Source organism: Dermacentor andersoni, chromosome 1 (genome assembly GCF_023375885.2).
Source record: "Dermacentor andersoni chromosome 1, qqDerAnde1_hic_scaffold, whole genome shotgun sequence".
Lineage (NCBI taxonomy): Eukaryota > Metazoa > Arthropoda > Arachnida > Ixodida > Ixodidae > Dermacentor > Dermacentor andersoni.
In genome coordinates this window covers 53,741,852-53,763,982 of record NC_092814.1, presented here as the reverse complement: position 1 = coordinate 53,763,982, position 22,131 = coordinate 53,741,852, and the positions used below count along the sequence as shown (strand labels likewise).

General features: G+C 46.4%; 1 protein-coding gene across 2 annotated transcripts in view; it reads left to right on the top strand.

Annotated features, from left to right (window-relative positions):
- Pstk (Phosphoseryl tRNA kinase) overlaps positions 1-22,131 on the top strand; it is a 48,743-nt gene that overhangs the window by 1,433 nt on the left and 25,179 nt on the right. Inside the window, exons 1-3 of one of the 2 annotated variants that reach the window (XM_055061492.2) lie at positions 522-3,164; positions 4,991-5,240; positions 6,194-6,377. In XM_055061492.2, the coding sequence (XP_054917467.1) occupies positions 3,099-3,164; positions 4,991-5,240; positions 6,194-6,377 (500 nt within the window). In that variant the 5' untranslated portion in view covers positions 522-3,098. Of the gene's footprint in view, positions 1-521; positions 3,165-4,990; positions 5,241-6,193; positions 6,378-22,131 lie in introns of those variants that run through there. The other variant, XM_050193435.3, reaches the window with a different exon arrangement.

Genomic DNA, 22,131 nt, shown 5'->3' with positions numbered 1-22,131 from the left:
GCAGGTTTCATCTTCACAAAGGATACTGACATGGCTGCCTATGTTACACTGGATGCTAAGGCATGTTGCATTTTTTGCAGAAACTGTCCTGGCAATTTTTTTTTTTTTTTAGTACAATTGAGGGTGCTGCATTCAAAGTACACAAACATGTGATTTCATTTTTTCTTAATTTGCAGGTTTTCTTGAGAGCCCGAGTAAAAAGAACCATGTATAAAAACCACTTGGAAACAACTTCATTGAATGTTTCTGAACATGATGAACAGCTTCTATAAATATAATTATATGCCGAAGTGAATTGAACTTAATTAGCAAACTAAGAGCAGTACAAGAAATAGTCGGAGTAAGCCAAGACGATTGTGAACACTGTGCCATATTTGCCTGTGGTTTTCATACCTTTTCAAAAGTTTGGTTGAAGTTACGAGAAACATCTAGTAGCTACTCCATGCAATGAAGTCTGCCAGTGGCCTGTACACCATCTGTTGCGGTGCTGCCAAAACTATGGGAAGTAGGCAACCATTTACCTCATTGACGTGAGCTTGTCATTATGCAATACATACTGTAGCTTTGAATTTTTTTTATTTAGGAGGACTAGATTGTTGCTGGGTTTGTTAGTTTTGATGTGGAGAATGCATAGTAGTGTAAACCTATACAAGCACAAATGAAGCACAAAGCGTCTGTCCTGTCTTTTCTTTCTTTGTCTTTGTTCAAGTTTGTGCCACCATCTATTCTCTGAAAATGTCTTCTTCAGAACTAGAGCCGTGACACATTGTGACAGTCCATACTAATGAGATAAGCAATGTTACATTTCCTGTCCTTGTGCATTTGGCCTTTCCTAAATCTACTTGTACTCGGAAAACATCTTGCTCTTCCTTGTGTTGTGCTGTGCACTGAAGTCAAGAAGACATAGTGTTGTTTAACCACATGCCTTGCTGCATAATCTAGGGGATTGAATAGGAGCAAAATGTGTGGCCCATTTACTCAGAGGAGTTATGTGTCTATCACTGAGTTATTGGTCACACACAAGTGCACTTGGGGACTTGTGAAGCTATAATTTAATTTACATGACTAAGCTCTCTGTTATACCTTTTGCTGGGGCAAAGGAAATGATGACTGTTTTATTTTTACCTGTGGAACAACAATTGCAAGACTAATATGAGCGTGCATCTATGCAAAATGCCTTTTGAATTCAGTGAGATCATGCAACAGCACATTTCTATATCAGAAACATGCATGGTTTTGATGCACTTACTACACCTAAAGCAATTTTTAGCTTGCACAGCTGACACTTTTGCTGAAACAATGAGCTGTTACGAGAAAGAACCCAGAATTGTCCTGAATAGGCTGACAAATATTCTGCTTAAAGTACCGTTTAATTCTGTCTTTGAAAATTTAGTTTTGACAGATATTCAGGAGCTTAGTTTTGACAGATAAAATTGAGGAGCAAAACAAAATAGGAAAAGTTTGTGTGTGTTTGTGTGTGTGTGTGTGTGTGTGTTTGAGAGAGAGAGAGAGAGAGAGAGAGATTGTTAGCGTCCACGACGTACTCCAAGTGTGAATGCTTTAATAAGATTTTAGAGGTACGGGTACAATAGGCATTGCTTCATGTGCACTGTGCTTGGAAAACAGCGAGCCTCTTCACAATGTAGCCTTGTGCAAAGCATTTCTGTTAACAGCTGAAGAGAATCCACTATGAGGTGACATATTGGCATTGCAACAAACTTCCACATGTCTAGTGCAACTCTGCTAATATAGGTTTTATTCTGCTTAATGCCCCCTGCAATATTGCCTGTTGACACTGTGAGATTTGACTGATAAAAGAATAAAACTGTTTTCTCTTGCACTCTTGGTACATATTAATAAATTTTGGAGACAATATTCAATCTGAAGTGTCTTAAGATTATTTGTGTGGATGCTACTAAAACATTTTGTTTTCGATTGGTAATGTTGTGTATTCTAAATAGTGTAATGGAGATTTTGCAACCATTTATTTATTTAATTTGTTTACAATATATTGTGGTCACATTGGACCAAGCAGGGGGGGGGGGTTCATAAATAGCAAATACAAAAATATAAGCACATGTTGTACAAGCTACAATCCAATCGGAGGTACGCACCATAAGTAAAAAAAAAAAGAATATTGGAATCATGATGCAGCTAAACAGTGAAAGAGCACAGCATTTCTTAACAAGTATCTCAGTAGGGATGAACTTGTGTTAGTTGAAAGAGCAAGCTGCCAAACCACAAATATGGTGAAAATGTAAACAATACATAATAAGATGTGCACTGGTACAAAATACCACTATGTACAGTAGCAGCAACACTAAAATAGAAGAATAAACAACTCAGTGACTGGTAGTAATGCAACAAATTTAAACATTTCATACACATGCTCTTACAAAAGCAAAATGAAAACAGTAAAGATGCATCTATGTTAGAAATGGGGAATATAAGGCATTGAGGCATTGTTCTATTACTCACTGCATAATGACCTGTAAGCTTCTAGATAACTGTGCACAAGCACTATGAGCAATTTCATTTTCCAGTCCAGGGAAAATTATAGTGTACATAGTATTGTGAGCTAAAACTACATCCGGGACAAAATAAAATTATTTTGCCAACTCGGACTGACAACTTAAAACTGATTACAATGTTGCAACTTCAGTTTTGGGTATCGAGGAAGGCATCGAGGAAATTTTTTTTTGCAGAACCTGTGGTCAGTGTACTTTTAATCGTGGGTGCACCGCTTGTTTCTGTGTGCACCTGCCATGCACTGTTTGCTTTATTTAGTTTAGAAATTACCAATGATGAGCAACTGTCGGAGATTGTTGTGTCAGCGTATAATGTACATGTTGAGGGTGAAACATATTTTGGAATGGTCCCAATATGGATCCCTGAGGTAACCCCTGATTAGTTATTTTAGTGTCTGAAAACACACCTGATCAATGAACAATCTGTTGTCTTTTAGATAAATAGCTTCTTAAATATGTTAATGACTGGACCTGTTATTCCATGGACTTCTATTTTTGTAGACAACTGATTGGTAGCAACAGATATTGATTGTAATGACATAGTGGCCCAGCTGTAATGCGCATCTTCTCATGTTCAATTCCAAGCTATGGCAGCAGCAACTCGGTCAAGGTGAAAAGGAGACATCCAAAATACTGGTACATTAACACCTAGTGTAGAGTCACATGCATAAGTGTATTACTCTTAAAACCACAGCAGTGGCATACTGTTATTTAAACCAGTTCATTCTTTTTCGGATCCAATACTGAAATGTTGCTATTTTTACATCCAGTCAGGATTTTAATAAGTCACAGGTTTGTGTCTAGCGTTGCTGCTTTTGCCAAGGAAAAAATCCTGAAATTTGGCACCTGGTGTAGGGGTTGCAATAAGTACTGTTAAGGATCTTATCATACTTGGACTTTATATGGAACTGCTGTGCTTAGGTGGTCGCTCTTCGTCGCACGGCGTGTGATTTCAGAGGTACATTCACAAGCAGCTCCTTGTAATTCAACCATTTGGCCACTGCATTCGTGGAAGTTTCTATTTATTGTCTCAGTATTCCTTCGCGGCGCCAGTGAAATTTCATTATATTCAAATCGTGTATAAATGCACTTGATTATATTGAGGTTATGAATACATGGTGTTCTATGGACAAAAAGTCATAAAAAGTAAAATATTTCATTATATAGAGAATTTCGTTATATTGAGGTTTAACTTACTGGGTGCTGATGCACAGTACGATACCTACTATTGTTGCAGAGTACAGAGGGACTGTAGAAATCTTTAAAAATTCAGAAGTTCACAGGAACGTGTAGGTTTGAATTCATTAACAATGTTTGATTGAGATACTAGATGACATAAAAAAATGAGTGTCCTTGCTCCAGAAACATTCCTTATTTGACTTCTGTTGCCCACAGGGAGTAGAAAGTCCACATAAAGTATTATCCTGGAATATTGAGTGCCTTCAAATTTGTAAAATATAGTCTGACTCTTATCATAAATTAATCAGTAAACTAATTGCAACCTGTGAAATTTATATCTAAAATTACGTGTTTACCCGAACAAATGGTCTTACACAATGTAGCTTACGTAGCTGCCAAATTTAATTCTTCAGCAATTTGTTTCAAAGCTTAATATTGGGCCACTTTTACAACACTCCTTAGGTGGCACTTGACATAGGTAGTGATGAAAATAGGGTCTATAGAGAAAGCTGCAGTATTCAATTAGTGGCAAGTAAGGACTGAAGGTGTACAACTACGAAGGAGAAGGAGAAAGAACAAGTGCCTGTGTGTCACATTTGTAGTTCAAAAAATCAAATTTAAACATTTAGATTTGCTTTTTTTTATTTAGAGCTATTCTTGATACTTTAAAAGGGATCAATGCACCGATGAAATGCTTAAATATTTAAATAATTGATTTAGTATCTCTATGTTGAAAAATCAATCGAAAGTGATGCGTTACTTTTTCTGGCAAGTGCTTTTTTTTTCATTTTTTTTCAAATAATAATCAACCTTGCTTAATTATATCAAGTAAATGATTCAGGGACAGATAATGTTACTGAACAAAATAGGACGAGAAAATCACTACCTAATTTTGCTAGTACTGCCCCAGTTTCAAATTATTTTGGCACACTTGTATGAAGCTTCACGACTCATTTGCCATGAATTAGGCATTGATAATGGGCCATTAAAAATAGAATAGTTGTAATAATAATAGTAAAGGATGTGTGAAACACTTTAAAAGTTTAAAGAATTTTCAGAGGTTCATGTACAAAAAAGTTTGAATGTTCAGGAGTGTGAATTACCTAAACACTTAAGCCTAATGAAAATTTTTAGGATATGTCGAAGAGTATTGGTATGAAAGGTTTACTATATTGCCACTACATGTTGTTTAGTGACATTACCCTGTGCTATTGGCACCGTGGGCAGTTAGTGTGGGGGTCCTTACGCTTATCAGCTTTGTTTTATGGCAACTTTTGGCACAGGCACACAGTAAAGGCCTCACTAAGGAATCCCGTCAGCATTTGCTTGAAGCAGCCGACCACTACATCAGATGGCTTCGTGGAGAGTTTTGTGAGCCGAGCTCTATGTGTACAGGCCCTGTGAAGAAAATGCTTAACCACTTAAAGACTGCAAGAAGGCAGCTGCAACCTGATGAGAAGCCTTTGATCATGGTTGATGACAATCTCTACTATCGCAGCATGCGGGCTGCGTGGTTCAGGCTGGCCCGGAAGTGTGAGTCTACAGTTGTCATTTATACCAGTGCTTCATGGGTCTAGCTTGTGGGAGAACAAGGGTGCTGCAGAGTTTAGGCGGGAAACGGGGCAATGAAAGGTGTTTTCCCCATTTTTTGGTTATTTATGCAATTTTGCCGCACTTAGTAATCCTACACAGACATTAGAATGGCAGTGGGTTTTGAAATACATATCTGTTACAGCTTCTCAGTTACAAATCAAACAGTGTCTAACCAAAATTGCGATGTATTACACTAAACATTGTGGGGCCAAAGTCATTCCTTCCTCAAGGTTTAAAGAACAGGTGGTGAGCAGCACAGCTCTTTAGAAGATCTAAGTGTGGGATAGAGGGTTCTTTTACATAGATTGATCTTTGGTGTGAGTTCATTGATTATAGGCTACTAAGATACACAGATGGAGTACAGTTATTTGCCAAGAGATATCCCTTAGTGAAACTCTGCAATGATGGACCTCCTGGCATAAACTAAATAAGATAAAAATGTTTGCAACAGAACCTATTGCAAAGTGTAAGGAAAATACCTTTGTTTTTATGTGGTAGTTTGACATAATATGCCTGAATCAGAATAATGCTTGTTTTCCTTGCATGGTTTGGCATGTGAAAGATGAAGGAGAGGGAAAGAGAAATCCCAGTTTTGGTGGTATGTGTTGTTCGCTTTATTAACTGAACAAGACAAGTAATTCTGTCAAAATATCTAGCTTCCATGTAACTTCTGAGTTATAACAGGTGGCATTACTGCACACCCTGGCAACAGCACAAATCACATGTATGTTGACCCGCACACTTTTCACAAAGGCTGTACTTACTGTAGCAATGCGAGACATGCTGTGTCTTGCATTGAACCATCAGCAAGCATGAACCAAGTGAGAGCTACGCCATTTGCTAGGGCATGCTGTGTATATCTACCCACTTTGCCATGCTCTCTGCTCTTTCAGACTCTTTGGGCTTCTGCCAGGTATTTCTGCTCTGCTCTACAGAAGAGGCAATTAGAAGAAATGCTACTCGGGTCTTACCTGTGCCTGAACTGACAATTAAGACCATGGTGCAAAAATTTGAGCTGCCTCGCGATGAGCCTTGGGAACAGCACTCGGTAGCTGTTGATGGAGGGCCAGGCAGCATGTGAGTTTATTGCTCATCTTGCACTACTGTAACATCTGTGATGTTGATTGGTTTGCAAACACCCTTTTGCATTGCAGCTTCCGACTTCACACAGTAGGCTTATTGTTCAGAGTATGTTGGGTTCTCGCACAGCTGAAAAAAAATTGTTAATAACATTTAAGCAATTTCTAGTTAGTAGCAGGTGATGAATGATTGTCTACAGTGTTTTAGCATACCCAATGGCCTACCACTTCGAATACCGTTTCTGCCAGCTATACCTGCAAACATTGTATGCGTCAACTATGCTACACCCATTGCCTGTGTAGCTTAGCTGCACGTGCACTAGCAGGCACCTAAAACAGTGTAGTAGCTCTCTCTATTCCTGAACTCCTCACGGGTTTACATATAGATATTTACATAGTATGCATGTAGGAACAGATTGAGCAACGCCACAGGAGACTTATTTTGTGTTGCAGCTTTTGTTTATTTCTCATTGCTACCTTTTATCAATTTTCAAAGAAGTATTTCTACTTACACATGAAGCTAGCTGGGATAATAAATCTGCTGATAAGGATTATCATTTGGTTGTCATGATAACACATGGAATCCTTTTGGAATATAAGTTCGGACTATCTTTTTTATCTGGCTCCATGTTCAAGTGTCTCTTCACTTTTTTAGGATGAACTGACACATTTACTTCTTTACATATGCAGTTCAAGGACTACAAGGTGTGTCAAAAGTTCATTGATAGTGCGAGTTCTGAACACATGTTCCAATTTTCTATCTTTTTTTTTTTTCGTTTGTACCTTCTTTATGAAGTGCTGTTTATTTTACTGCCACAGTAGTTAAAAGCTAAAAAGTGGGTTAGCTGTGGCTGTCTGCCTGTCTACCCATTCTGTCATGCTGACAATGAAGTTGTCATTAAAAGCTGCATGCTTTCCATCACGTTGTCATCAGGCCACGTTGCCTACCTCAGGTCCACCCGTCCCATAGAGTGAAGAAAAAAAACTTTGCCCATCATTGCATGCCACTGGCATTTGAACTCATTCTCGTGTAACAATGTGCACTTAGGAGATGGACATGCTTTTCTCTCTCATGCAACTTTGGCGCCTGGTAAATTGTGTGCGGTTTTGCACTCCACACAGGCTCTGAGAGAGGTAGTATTTATGCGCACATTTCCAAAACTGAAAAAAAAACAATACAAAAGTAGACAAGGACAATGATTTTTGCATCGTAAAGAAATTTTTCTGCAGAAGATGGTGGTGTTCACTGTGGGAGCCTGTAACTGTTGCAGTAAATCAATTGATGCAAAGGGCATATGATGCCAAACTCTTTCTGAAGGCCGGCAAAATTCTTTTTCACCTCTACAACAAAGCATGGCAAGGAGGATTATACCCCTGACACACGGGCACTCCAAAGGCCTTTGGACTAGGGGACATCTACCGGAAAGGCGTTCACGTGGGATGACACATGACAAAGTAGTATCTGCTTTTTTGTAAGTCTCTTGTAGAAAGGGGGGTATCCAAATTCCTTTATGGGCCTAAAGTTGTAACCTTTTGCTCTGCTCTTCCACAACAGAAAACTTGAACAGAAAACTTGACAAAATAGATGGAATATGGCAGCACACTTCGAAACAAGGACGTAACACAAAGTGAACAAACACGAGTGCTGTACTACAGCTGTCGGTTTATTGCTGGATAAGCATACATAAATACGAATTCCAACGCATGCGTGGAGCACTTCATTAAAGGGTATGACACAGATTTTTGACCACTCATACAAGCTAACAGCCATCATGCTGCATGAAACCTCATACTTCACAAGCCTTCATACTGCACTGCAAAAAAGAAGCAAAAAAAAAATAGGTGAAAGAAGGAAAGTAAAACACACCATCTGACATTGCAGAGCAGCAATCCCTACAGTGGAAGGCAAGGTGACCGGTATCTTTTCTAGAGCAGTGGTAGTTATGCTCGTCAGCCTTGTGTTCAGACATCTACCTGTCTGGCCAATGTACACCTTATCACACGTCTGCGGAATTGAATAAACAACCTGCTCCGTGCAGGGGACGTACGGTTGCTTATGCTTGATAGCACAGACATCCGTTGGTTTCTTCTGTGTGTTTACTTTTTTGCTGAGTGAAGACAGCCGTACAGGTGCTGAGAATACCACGCTGACATCAGCTTTTCAACCTATCTTATGAAGGTTATGTGAAACATTTGATCATTTGGATTAGAGATGATCACTGATGAACTATGTATGAGTCCCATTGGTCAAGCTAAAAGTGCTGACTGTGGTATTTGCTGTTCCAATTTGTAGTGCTTGCTCTGCCAGCATTGGCGTAGCAAGGGGGAGTGGGGTTGACCTCCCCCCCCCCTGACATTTTATGATGAAATCCCCCTTTGCCACTGAACAGAAAATTTTAGGAAGTGGCCTCTGAAAGAGTGACATGGATGAAAAGGAAAGCTTGAATCTGAAAGCAAGGCGAGTGCAAGTGGTGGTCCAAAATGGGGGGGGGGGGGGGGGTCGTGGGGGCTATCCCCTCTCTCATGCACAGAACATTGCGGCCCTACTCATGGTGTGCCTCTGCCTCATTCCGGATCGTGTTAACCATGACTGCTGAGAGGGGATCAGCGCTAAAAATTCCACTTACAGATAAAGATGGGACGAGTGCATGCATAAAACTTGGGAGGCACTGTTGCTCCCACCAGGCCTCCGTGTCGTTGAAGAGCTTCTCATTTTTGGTACTTGACCGAATCATCGACCATGCTGTGCGGAAGAAAAGCATTCTGAAAATATTGTGCCTTGCTTTCCTAGGAGCACTCCCCCCCCCCCCCTTTTTTTCCCTTCTTTTTCATTCGCTTGTCTGTAACTTTCATTAACTTAATAAACTTGAGAAGAGCTTGCTGTTAGGCTAGTTCGTACACACTGTCAAGAATGAAAACAGTGAAAAGAATGGGACAAGAAACAAAAACCTACAGAACACTGATTTGCACATGGCAAAATATGTCTAGGACGGGGGTACTGGGCCAGCGTAGCTAAGAAGCCGCCACAGCAAACAGGTGGGAGGGCAGGTAGGTGAATAGCCTCGAAGTTCATGCAGAAACAGAAATATAGGAATTTTAGGGGCCGCCGTGGCATTCAACAACTCAGTGAATGTTGAAAAGTGCGACAGTGACTAACCGAAAAGAATCAGAAGATGGGGATTGAGGTGATGGATATGGGGAAGGATGGGGGGGGGGTGCATAAAATGGGTTGGGGGGCGCATAAGATGCACCAAAAACGAAGTTGACAGATAATTATGGACATAGGGAGAGCGTCTCATCACTGCCCGATCGCTCAACACCAGACGGCCGTGGCCAATCGCATAGCTGAGGCTCCCCTACCCTGCTGTAACACATGCTGCTCAACTGCTGTGGAGATGCCATCCTAACTAAACGTCTCAGCAGTTTTCAGAATGGACGGGTGTTGGGAGACACGACACTTTGAAATCTCTAGGGGCTACTGGCCCTTATTTTACTGTGTGGGGTTCTCACTCGTGCTCTTGGGACAAAGGAACGACAACACAGTAGTGTAAACAATCACAAGGGCATTTATTGCACCTTTCATAGATCAATGCCTGCTAGCCGAGCTGCTATCCACAAAACATGCCGATGGGCGCGCGAGAAATCGCGAAAGTCCGACTCACCGCGACCGGATAACGAGCGAACGTGTTCGCTCCGTGCTGGACACCAACGCCTGGTCGTTCGCGCATACGGTCACGCGAACGGTGGCGCGTTCGAACGAGGCCTCGCAAAACGGTCTCGCAGAAGCATGGATCGGCGCACGTGCTGGACGTCCGCGCCACTTGCCGACTCCAAGCCAAAGAGGAAGTGCCTTCTCCTTTCCGCGCCCAAGTAACCCCGCCGTTAGTAGGCGTTAGCACAGCCACACTCGCGCCATCTCTCGCAATGCGCTTCAACCACACCGACTTATATAGATATAGATTTATATCTTGAAACTGGTGTCATCTTGAAAACTCATTCCAAGTGGATCTGCCTTGCGAACTCCACGGCTAGAATTTGTAAATCGCAATATGGGCCATAATGTAATTAGTAAAAAACTTAATTAGTGAATTTTTATTAATTAGTCGATCTTGCATCTTAATTTTTTGTGCATGTATTGTCCGCCGCTTTGAGTAGACCAGCTCATGAACTAGAGTTGTGATATCTGCACAGGCAACTCTTAAACATTTTTGAAAGTGTTCGCTGAAACACCCTGTATATGAACAAAAAGAAAGGGAACTGAGGGGCCTGATTTTTATTAATCCTATCATAAGAAGCCAACAAACAGAGACACCATGGATAACATAGGGGAAATTACTTGTACTTAATAATTTTATTAATGAAATCATAAATTAATGGAAATAATGAGTGAACAAACAACTTGCCGCAGGTGGGAAACGATCCCGTCTTCGCATAACGCGTGCAATGCTCTTACCAATCGAGCTACCACTGCGGATGTGGAACATCCTCTCTGCCGCAGGCATTATGATATATATATATATATATATATATATATATATATATGTTATGACTGTAGTAGACAACATGCTGTTGGTCACGTACAAGAGTACAATGTGAGAGCCACGCTGGGAAGGTAGTTGGAGGACAGTTCCCACATAATGCTGGGCACTGCTAACTTTCCCGTAACAAGCTACCCTCGTAATAGAAGAAGTGCCATAAAGGGAAGAAAGAGTTGCCATTTTGGGGAAGGTGAGATGACGTGAAGGGCTTATGTACATTTCCAGGGAGAAAGCTACCATGAATTGGTGCCTGCCCTATACTGAGAAGCAGCGGAGAAAACCACTTGGGAGTAAAGATCTCCTTTCCCATTACCACGGCCAGACCCTCTCTTTGCCTTTGCGCCCGCTGGAACTTGGTGGGGACACCGGTCCAATATTCTGTCTGCGACAGTGTTGTTTGTGCTTCTTTATTTGCTGTTGTCCTGGTGGGTTGTGACCTGTGTGTGATTGGCTACCGCCAGGAAGGAGGGTTGGAACAGAGGTGTTATAATGACTGTGTGGAGAGAAAACAAGTGGCTCTGGGCCATGGAAACGCGGCTCATCCAGATGCTTCTTGCTAAACACATTTATCTTTTTCTGTTTTCCTATTCAACAATGTAAATAAGTTTTGTTCAAATGCCAGTAAACCTGTAGGTTTTCGATTTCCCAACTTCCAAGCTTCTGATTTCTTCAACCCGAAGCCTCCACCATGCTACCATATGGAGCTGGGCTCGAGAAATAACCTATCGCCGCAACTATATATATATATATATATATATGTATATATATATATATATATATATATATATATATATATATATATATATATATATATATATATATATATATATATTGTCACGTGGTGGTGACGTTAAGAACACAGTGGCAATACTGCGAAAGGCAAAACTAGATTTTATTGGGCGAACCTGTGCCCACAAAACAGGCTACACTTATAGCACAACGAAAGCGGCGAACACAGTCGGCGATCGTCGAAAATCTGATCAGCGGGTCAAGTGCGTCGGCTTTTATACAGCAGTCATCGAATGTTCCAGACTAATCGTTGGGACCCGCATGCCTTCCACAAAGTTCTACAACATTCGAGTCACGCGATGAAATCAGATAACACAAGGTTCCGCGACAACAGACAGCGGATAGAAGCATCGATAACTATCCAGAAACTTCGGATACATGCAGACGCGTCCCGCGCTGTGCGATAACATTTGTTAGGCGGCGAAACGTGGTCGCCCGTTAAATATAAGTACACGTGTCAATACCCCCCTCTTAAAAAGCATCGACCCGATGCTGCAAACAAACGAAAGTAATAAAAGAAAAGCACTCCTATATCAAAGAAACAACAACATAAGGAAGTTCGTCAGCGTCCGTAAAAGGGTTTCAGACGCACCATGTGGACCACTTCAGATCGTGCGCGGCGCCGCTGTGAATGCGAAATTCCGTCTGGCACGACCTCATAGTCCAGTGCGCCAATACGTCGAATGACCTTGTAGGGTCCGAAATAGCGGCGCAATAGTTTCTCACTCAGACCTCGTCGGCGTATCGGTGTCCAAACCCAAACACTGTCGCCGGGCTGGTACTCGACGAAGCGTCGTCGGAGGTTGTAGTGTCGGCTGTCGGTCCTTTGTTGGTTCGTGATCCGTAGGCGGGCGAGCTGTCGGGCTTCTTCGGCGCGCTGCAGATAGCTAGCGACGTCAACATTCTCTTCTTCAGTGACGTGGGGCAGCATGGCGTCGAGCGTCGTTCTCGGGTTCCTGCCGTAAACCAGCTTAAACGGCGTGATCTGTGTTGTTTCTTGCACTGCCGTGTTGTAAGCGAAGGTTACATATGGCAGGACCGCGTCCCACGTCTTGTGCTCGACGTCGACGTACATTGCTAGCATGTCGGCGAGGGTCTTGTTCAGGCGCTCCGTGAGACCGTTCGTCTGCGGATGGTAGGCAGTGGTCCTCCTGTGGCTTGTCTGGCTATACTGCAGAATGGCCTGGGTGAGCTCTGCTGTAAAAGCCGTTCCTCTGTCGGTGATGAGGACTTCTGGAGCACCATGTCGCAGCAGGATGTTCTCGACGAAAAATTTTGCCACTTCAGCTGCGCTGCCTTTTGGTAGAGCTTTAGTTTCAGCAAAGCGGGTGAGATAGTCCGTCGCCACGACGATCCACTTATTCCCGGATGCTGACATCGGAAACGGCCCCAACAAATCCATCCCAATCTGCTGGAATGGTCGGCGAGGAGGTTCAATCGGCTGTAGTAATCCTGCTGGCCTTGTCGGTGGTGTCTTACGTCGTTGACAGTCTCGGCATGTCTTGACGTAACGGGCGACGTCGGCGGTCAGACGCGGCCAGTAATACTTTTCCTGTATTCTCGACAGCGTCCGGGAGAACCCCAGGTGCCCAGCGGTTGGATCGTCGTGTAGGGCGTGCAGTATTTCTGGACGCAGCGCTGAGGGTACAACAAGAAGGTAGCTGGCGCGGACTGGTGAGAAGTTCTTCTTCACGAGCAGGTTGTTTTGTAGCGTGAACGAAGACGACCCGCGCCTAAATGCCCTAGGCACAACGTCGGTGTTCCCTTCCAAATACTCGACGAGGCCTTTTAGCTCCGGGTCTGCTCGTTGCTGTTTAGTGAAGTCTTCCGCGCTTATTATCCCAAGGAAGGCGTCGTCGTCCTCGTCGTCTTGCGGCGGGGAATCGATGGGGGCGCGTGATAAGCAGTCGGCGTCGGAGTGTTTTCTTCCGGACTTGTATATTACCGTGACGTCATATTCTTGTAGTCTGAGGCTCCACCGCGCCAGCCGTCCTGAAGGGTCCTTTAAGTTAGCTAGCCAACACAACGCGTGGTGGTCGTCGACGACTTTGAATGGCCTGCCATAGAGGTAAGGGCGGAATTTAGCTGTAGCCCAAATGATGGCAAGGCATTCCTTTTCAGTCGTAGAATAATTGCTTTCCGCTTTTGACAGCGACCGGCTAGCATACGATATCACCCGTTCAAGTCCTTCTTTCCTCTGAACTAGGACGGCACCAAGGCCTAGGCTACTGGCGTCAGTGTGGATTTCGGTATCGGCGTCCTCGTCGAAGTGTGCAAGTACCGGCGGCGACTGCATGCGTCGTTTGAGTTCTTGAAATGCTTTGGCCTGCGGCGTTTCCCACTTGAACTCGACATCACGTTTGGTTAGATGTGTTAGCGGCTCCGCGATGCGTGAAAAGTCCTTGACAAAGCGCCTATAGTAGGCACACATGCCAAGGAATCTGCGCACTGCCTTCTTGTCGGTTGGCTGCGGGAACTTTGCGATGGCAGCTGTCTTCTGTGGGTCGGGGCGTACTCCTGATTTGCTGATGACGTGGCCTAAAAACAAAAGCTCATCGTAAGCGAATCGGCACTTTGCCGGCTTCAGAGTGAGCCCTGATGACTTGATGGCCTCTAGTACTGTCGCAAGCCGCCTCAGGTGATCGTCGAAATTTCCGGCGAAGACGACGATGTCATCCAAGTAAACGAGACAGGTCTGCCACTTCAATCCTGCTAAAACCGTGTCCATCACGCGCTGGAACGTTGCAGGCGCCGAGCACAGTCCGAATGGCATAACCTTGAACTCGTAGAGGCCGTCTGGGGTGATGAAGGCCGTCTTTTCGCGATCTCTTTCGTCGACTTCTATTTGCCAATAGCCAGACTTGAGGTCCATTGACGAGAAGTATTTAGCGTTGCAGAGCCGATCCAGTGCGTCGTCTATCCGTGGGAGGGGGTACACGTCCTTCTTCGTGATCTTGTTCAGACGACGATAATCGACGCAGAAACGCAGGGTTCCGTCCTTTTTTTTCACCAAGACTACAGGAGATGCCCACGGGCTTTTGGACGGCTGGATGATGTCGTCGCGCAGCATTTCGTCGACTTGGTGCCTTATAGCTTCGCGTTCTCGCGTCGAAACTCGATATGGGCTCTGGCGGAGAGGTCGAGCGCCCTCTTCGGTTATTATGCGATGCTTTGCGACTGGGGTTCGTCGAATCCTTGATGACGTCGAAAAGCACTCTTTGTATCGTCGAAGTAGACTTCTAAGCTGTTGTTGCTTAATCGCGGGGAGACTTGGATTTATGTCGAAGTCTGGCTCGGGAACTAAGGTCGTCGGGGTAGATGCGGCGGAATCCGAGAGGACAAACGCATTGCTGTTTTCCAGAATTTCCTCGATGTATGCGATCGTCGTGCCCTTGTTGATGTGCTTGAACTCCTGGCTGAAGTTTGTCAGCAACACTTTCGTGTTTCCTCCGTGCAGTCGAGCGATCCCTCTTGCGACGCAAATTTCACGGTCTAGCAGTAGACGTTGGTCACCTTCGATGACGCCTTCTACGTCAGCGGGTGTTTCGGTGCCGACCGAAATAACAATGCTGGAGCGAGGCGGGATGCTCACTTGATGTTCGAGCACACTCAAGGCGTGGTGACTGCGAGGGCTCTCCGGTGGTATCGCATGATCTTCCGACAGCGTTATTGACTTCGACTTCAGGTCGATGACTGCGCCGTGTTGGTTGAGGAAGTCCATGCCGAGAATGACGTCTCGTGAACACTGTTGGAGGATAACGAAGGTGACAGGGTAAGTCCGGTCGTGAATGGTAATTCTTGGCGTGCACATTCCTGTCGGCGTAATCAGGTGTCCTCCAGCGGTCCGAATTTGAGGGCCTTCCCATGCAGTCTTAACCTTCTTCAACTGGACGGCGATGTGTCCACTCATGACTGAGTAATCGGCGCCTGTGTCAACTAAGGCGGTGACTGCGTGGCCGTCTAGAAGCACGTCGAGGTCGGCGGTTCTTTGTCTTGCGTTGCAGTTGGGTCTTGGCGTCGGATCACGGCTGCGTCGTGTTGAACTGAAGCTGGTACGTCGCGTCGTCAAGTCGTCTTTCGTCGGTGTAGTCTTGGCTTCCTGACTTCCTCGGGACGGCGGCGAGTCGTTATTATGTCGTCGAGATGGTTTCTTCGGCGTCTTCGTCGGCGGCGGAGGATCTTCGTCGGTTCGACGAACAGCAACCGCACCTCCATCGGTTGCTGCCTTTAGTTTTCCGGATATGGGCTCGCTGACCGGCCCCGGGCTGGGCCAGTGTATGGTCGGCGCTGCGGTGACAGGTAGCGACCTGGTGACGGCGAACGGGACGGTCGTCGAGGGCTCCACTGAGTGGCGGCGAGGTAGTCGGCGATATCCCGGGGGCGTTCACCTTGCTGCGGGCGCGGAGCGTTCACGGCGAAACCTCGCAGTCCCATCTCCCGGTATGGACATCGTCGGTAGACGTGACCCGCTTCTCCGCAGTGGTAGCAGAGCGGGCGGTGGTCAGGAGCGCGCCAAATGTCCGTCTTCCTCGCGTAGGTGCGCTGGACGACGGGTGGTCGTGCTGGCTGCGGCGGCGGCGTACGACGGAACTGCGGCGTGACAGGGCCCTGGCGCGGTCGCGGAGGGGGACCTTGACGGCGCGCGACGGCGGCGTAGGTCATCGCTTGCGGCTCAGGCTGCGGCGATTCAGGGGCTACTCCAAGTTGTTGTTGGAGCTCCTCGCGCACGGCGTCGGCAATCGAAGCCACTTGAGGCTGTGATGATGGGAACAGCTTTTGTAGCTCCTCCCGCACGACAGCTCGGATAGTCTCGCGTAGGTCGTTGGTGGCCAGTGATTGAACCCCGGCGTAGTTTTTATAGTTCGCGCGGCGATCGAATTGCCGGTTCCGGATCTCGAGTGTCTTCTCAATGTTCGTCGCCTCACGAAGAAACTCTTCGACGGTCTTCGGTGGGCTTCTTACCATCCCGGCGAAAAGTTCCTCCTTTACACCACGCATCAGTAAGCGGACTTTCTTCTCCTCGGCCATATCCGGGTCGGCGTGGCGGAACAAACGGCTCATTTCTTCCGTAAAGATGGCGACGTTCTCGTTTGGCAGCTGCACTCGGGCGTCCAGCATAGCTTCAGCCCTTTCCTTGCGCACGACGCTTGTAAAGGTGCGTAGGAAGCCGGTACGGAACAGGTCCCACGTTGTCAAGGTCGATTCCCTGTTCTCAAACCAAGTTCTGGCGGTGTCTTCTAAGGCGAAGTAGACATGCCGCAGCTTCTCGTCGGAGTCCCAGTTGTTGAATGTTGCGATTCGTTCGTAGGTCTCCAGCCATGATTCCGGGTCTTCAGTCGCTGCTCCATGGAAGGTTGGTGGGTCCCGAGGTTGTTGTAGGATAACGGGGGACGCTGGGGCAGCCATTGGGGTTGTTTTGACCACGATCTTCTTTGTCGACTCAGGTAGAAGTCCGTGCTCTGGGGGCAGTCCTTGCAGTCTGCGGCTAGCACGCTGGTCTTGGGCGATGTTGGTTCTGTCCTCGGGCTTCGGGCTTGGATCGCGGCTTTGCGGGGGCGTTCGGTACATGAACGCACAAGCACCTCCACCAGATGTCACGTGGTGGTGACGTTAAGAACACAGTGGCAATACTGCGAAAGGCAAAACTAGATTTTATTGGGCGAACCTGTGCCCACAAAACAGGCTACACTTATAGCACAACGAAAGCGGCGAACACAGTCGGCGATCGGCGAAAATCTGATCAGCGGGTCAAGTGCGTCGGCTTTTATACAGCAGTCATCGAATGTTCCAGACTAATCGTTGGGACCCGCATGCCTTCCACAAAGTTCTACAACATTCGAGTCACGCGATGAAATCAGATAACACAAGGTTCCGCGACAACAGACAGCGGATAGAAGCATCGATAACTATCCAGAAACTTCGGATACATGCAGACGCGTCCCGCGCTGTGCGATAACATTTGTTAGGCGGCGAAACGTGGTCGCCCGTTAAATATAAGTACACGTGTCAATATACACGCACACCAAGGACAACATAGGGGAAATTACTTGTGCTTAATAAATGAAATAAAGAAACGATAAATTAATGTAATCATAATGGAATAATGGAAACTTGCCAGCACTGCAGTTATCCTTTATAAATATACTTTGTAAATAGTCTCCAGTTATTGATCGTTCGTTCGCGTAACATTTTGCTGGAGGGTGCCATTCCCTGTCTTCGCCATGGAGCTCTGCAGCGGCCGCACCATCTTGCTTTCCGCCATGGCTCCCAGTGACGACACCTCGTCTGTGTCTACTCCTGCGACCCCAACAACAACGTACCTTACGGTTACCAATCCCCGCGATCCTGGCATTTTCTCCGGCCAAGATAATGTCAACGTTGAGGACTGGCTCAGCCTGTATGAGCGTGTTAGCCGAAACAACCGCTGGGACCCTACCATTATGCTAGCGAATATCCTCTTCTACTTGGACAGAACTTTTCATGTCTGGTTCTGGATGCATGAGGACAAGATCTCTAGCTGGGATGCTTTCAAGGAGAAGCTCAGCGACCTCTTTGGAAGTCCCACCAGTAGTCGGCAGCTGGCTACTAGAAAATAGCTTGCTACCCGAGTTCAGTCTTCTACTGAATCGTATGTCTCCTAAATACAAGACGTGCTCGCTCTTTGCCAGAAAGTCAGCGAAAAAATGGCCGGAGTTGACAGAGCCGGCCACGTACTCAAAGGGATCGCAAACGACACGTTCAACTTGTTGGTCTTCAACAATGTGTCCACCATCGACGTCATAGTCAAGGAATGCCGCCGCTTTGAGCTCGCCAAAAGCCGCCGCGTCAGTCCACAGTTCTCCCGGCTCCCTAACACGGCTGCGACGTCGTCTTGCGTCGACCTTCCTGCTTCATCACCCTTAAATCAGCATGTCACACGTATTGCTTGCCGCGAGCTCGAGGCTACAAGTCCTGCGCCGTTCCATCCACACCCACTTGACCCCATCATTGACCAACCAGCCTCAGCGATCTCCCTCATTCAGGCAGTTGTGCGGCAAGAATTTCGAAACTTTGGTTTTTCTGCTGCCTGCTCTGTCTCCTGACCTGGCACCCGACCGGTGCCGACAGCTTCGCCTCACAGCGATCTGTATTGCTCTGTCAGATACCGCAACCCTGCCAAGTGAAGAACTCCAGACAACAAGCCCATTTGCTTCCGTTGCCTCCGCATTGGCCACGTCGCTCGCCACTGCCGCACCTCCTGGACGTCACCGTATTTGAGCTCCTTTTCCCTGTCTCCTCGCCCATATGCCAACCCGTGCCGTTACTCACCTCGCTCTATGCCTCCTACTTCTGACGTGCCGTCGGTCCCCGTCGCCCCAACCACGCCGCTATTCGTCGCCAACCAATTATGGACCCTCCCGGACGGAAAACTAGTCCATGCAGCTTCTGGGGGTAGTGCTGCATTATTTTCATTGTGTCGAAATCCTCCATTGACGCTCCCAACGAACCAGAACTTACTTGATGTTCACAATGACGGTGTTCCTTTGACGGCGTTAATAGATACTGGAGCCCAGGTATCCATAATGGATTGTAACCTCCGTCGTCGACTGAGGAAGGGTCTCCCGCCTGCTCCTTTAGAGCCGTACACGTGGTTGATGGCAGCACTGTTGACGTCACTGGAATGTGTACTTCCCATATAAGTATCGCCAACCGCCACATTCCTGTTCTTTTTACAGTGCTGACCAATTGTCCCCTTGACCTTGACATCCTCGAACTCGGCTTTCTTATGGCTCATTCAGCATTGATAGACTGTTCTGCCGGTACCCTTTGCCTCGAAATTCCTCTACTCGCGCATATTTGTGCCGAACTGCTGAACAACTTTAGTAAGACCGCCTTCGTCCGCCTTCCGCCTTGATTTTTGTCTATTTGCTATCATTTTTTTCTGTGCTCAATGATGATTACGTCGCCACACCGTTTCCTGATGTCCTTCTGATGCACAGTATCACTGTGCCCCACTCCGTCGTCACTGTCTCTGATAACCGGCCATGCCTTCCCGTCATTAATTTTGGCCTGACAAAGGAAGTTCCACCCCAAGGCATATCGGTTGCAACGCTGTGTGCTATCGATGACCACGTCATGACATTTTCAGTAGACGTCTGCTCAGATTCTTCATGTCCACAGGATGCTATTTGCCCTGACCCAACATTTCGGTCACATGATTGCTGCGGACATATTGCCTGAACAAGCAGCAGCTCTGTGTCGCCTTTCGGTTTCCTACCATGACATCTTCGACCTCAACAATCGCCATTTGGGCCAGACTTCAATTGTTAAGCATCGCATAAATACTGGTCATGCCAGTCCTATTCATCGCCAACCATCCCCCGCAGGGGCGTCTGCGTCAGCAGGCGTTTGGTGTGTTGCGACACCACGTACTCGAGCACATGGGGGTTGGACCCTCCCGCGTGTAGCCGTGCACGGCTTAGCCGTGTCCGGTGAAAAGGGGATCCTGGGGGTTGAGCTGATGCCGGGTGTTCGGACCGTTAAGGCCCCCCGGCGGAGGCAACACACCTCTTTGGCCTCGGCTTCACGTAGACGGCACCCCCGGACTGACCCATCCGGGGGAAATCTGTAGTTGCCTTTTCCTGTCACCCTCTCCATTCTGCGTCTTTCTCTCTTCTTTTCAATTTTTCCTGTCTTCTCCTCTCTTCTATTTACTTCCGACTTTTCTGGCAGCGAGGGTTAACCTTGTGTGGGTACTCCAGATTGGGTTATAGTAGCACCGTACAACTGGCGAGGGCCGGTCTTACTCGTAAGACTTGCTCCGTCCCCATGTTGGGCTCGGTGGTGGGTGGTTGGCGCTGCCGCCGAACTCAAGACTCCTATATGGCTTCTAGAAAACCACTTTCCCTTGATCGCCCTTTAAGAAGAGGGCGCACCGATGCAATGTTCCAATTCTGTTTGAAGAACAATCAAGACCACTTTCCTAAGTACCAAGTAATCCACAGTGAAGGCAACAAGAGCATGCATAAATTCTCCCCCTTCTTGGTGGCGAAATGCCTCACAAACACTATAGGACCTGGCTACAAAGCCACAAAGATGTCCAATGGAGACCTGCTCCTTAAATTGAAGGATAAAACTCAACATGATAAAATTAATGACTTGAAATGCATTGGCGATGTAGCAGTCACTGTGTTGGCACATCGAACCATGAACACAAGCCGCGGAGTAATTTCTGAAGACGATTTCTTGGACCTTAGTAACGAAGAGTTGCTTGAAGGTTTCCAGGACCAAAATGTGATCAAGGTAGAAAGAATCCTAATCTGCAGGAACAATGAACAACTTCCAACAAAGCACATTGTACTAACCTTTGGTACTAGTGTGCTGGCTAGTACATTGGATGCAGGCTATATCAAAGTACGTGTTAGGCCGTACATCCCTAATCCTCGATGGTGCTTTAAGTGCCAGAGGTATGGACATGGATCTCAGACATGCCGAGGAAGGCAGACTTCCGCGAAATGCAGCTCAAACGATCATCCATCGGACACTTGTGACTTATCTCCACATTGCATGAACTGTGATGGAAGCCATCCAGCTTACTCCAGGACGTGCCCTAAATGGAAAAAAGAAAAAGAAATCATTGCATTAAAAGTCAAAGAAAATATAACACTTCACGAAGCAAGGAAACTTCTTTTGTACTTAGATCACGCCAGCTTTTCCGAGGTGGCGCGACGGGGGGCAGCATCACAAATACCTCGGGAGTCTACCGCGGTCACTGACAGTGGTCCGGTAATCACTCCGCCTGCCCCTCTGGTGGCAGCAGCAAGTGCTGCTCCATCAACATCGAAGGTGGACCTGCAGACTTCGGTTCCGCAGGCTCCAAAGCTAAACCGAACTCCACGGCCTGGGACGCAAGTCTCAGCGCCTAGTTCACGATCCTCCAGCGCCTCCGAGAAGGTTATGGAGGTCGATCAAAAATCCCCGGCGTCATCGACGCCGAAAGATCGGCGCTATCAGGAGCGCGCTAGGAGAGAGAAAATTCCTGTAACTGCTCAAAGAAAGGGACCGGTAACCTAAACGGTTACCGCCCTTGTATACATATCCATCTATCTTTACCACGTGCTCTTGAACACAGACAACAAAAATATTCCTCGATATGGCTACACAAATAATTCAGTGGAATGCCAGGGGCCTATTTCGCAATCTAGATGATGTCAAAGATCTACTAGAGGAATATCAGCCACGACTGTTCTGTGTTCAAGAAACACATTTAAAGTGTACACACAAGAACTTCTTAAGACAGTACATAATTTTCCGTAAAGATAGAAATAATGGTAATTCTTCTTCAGGTGGTGTGGCAATCATAGCCCAAAAGTCAGTAGCATGCCAGCATGTATCACTCCAGAGTTCATTGGAAGCAGTGGCTGTTTGGGCTATATTGTTCAACCA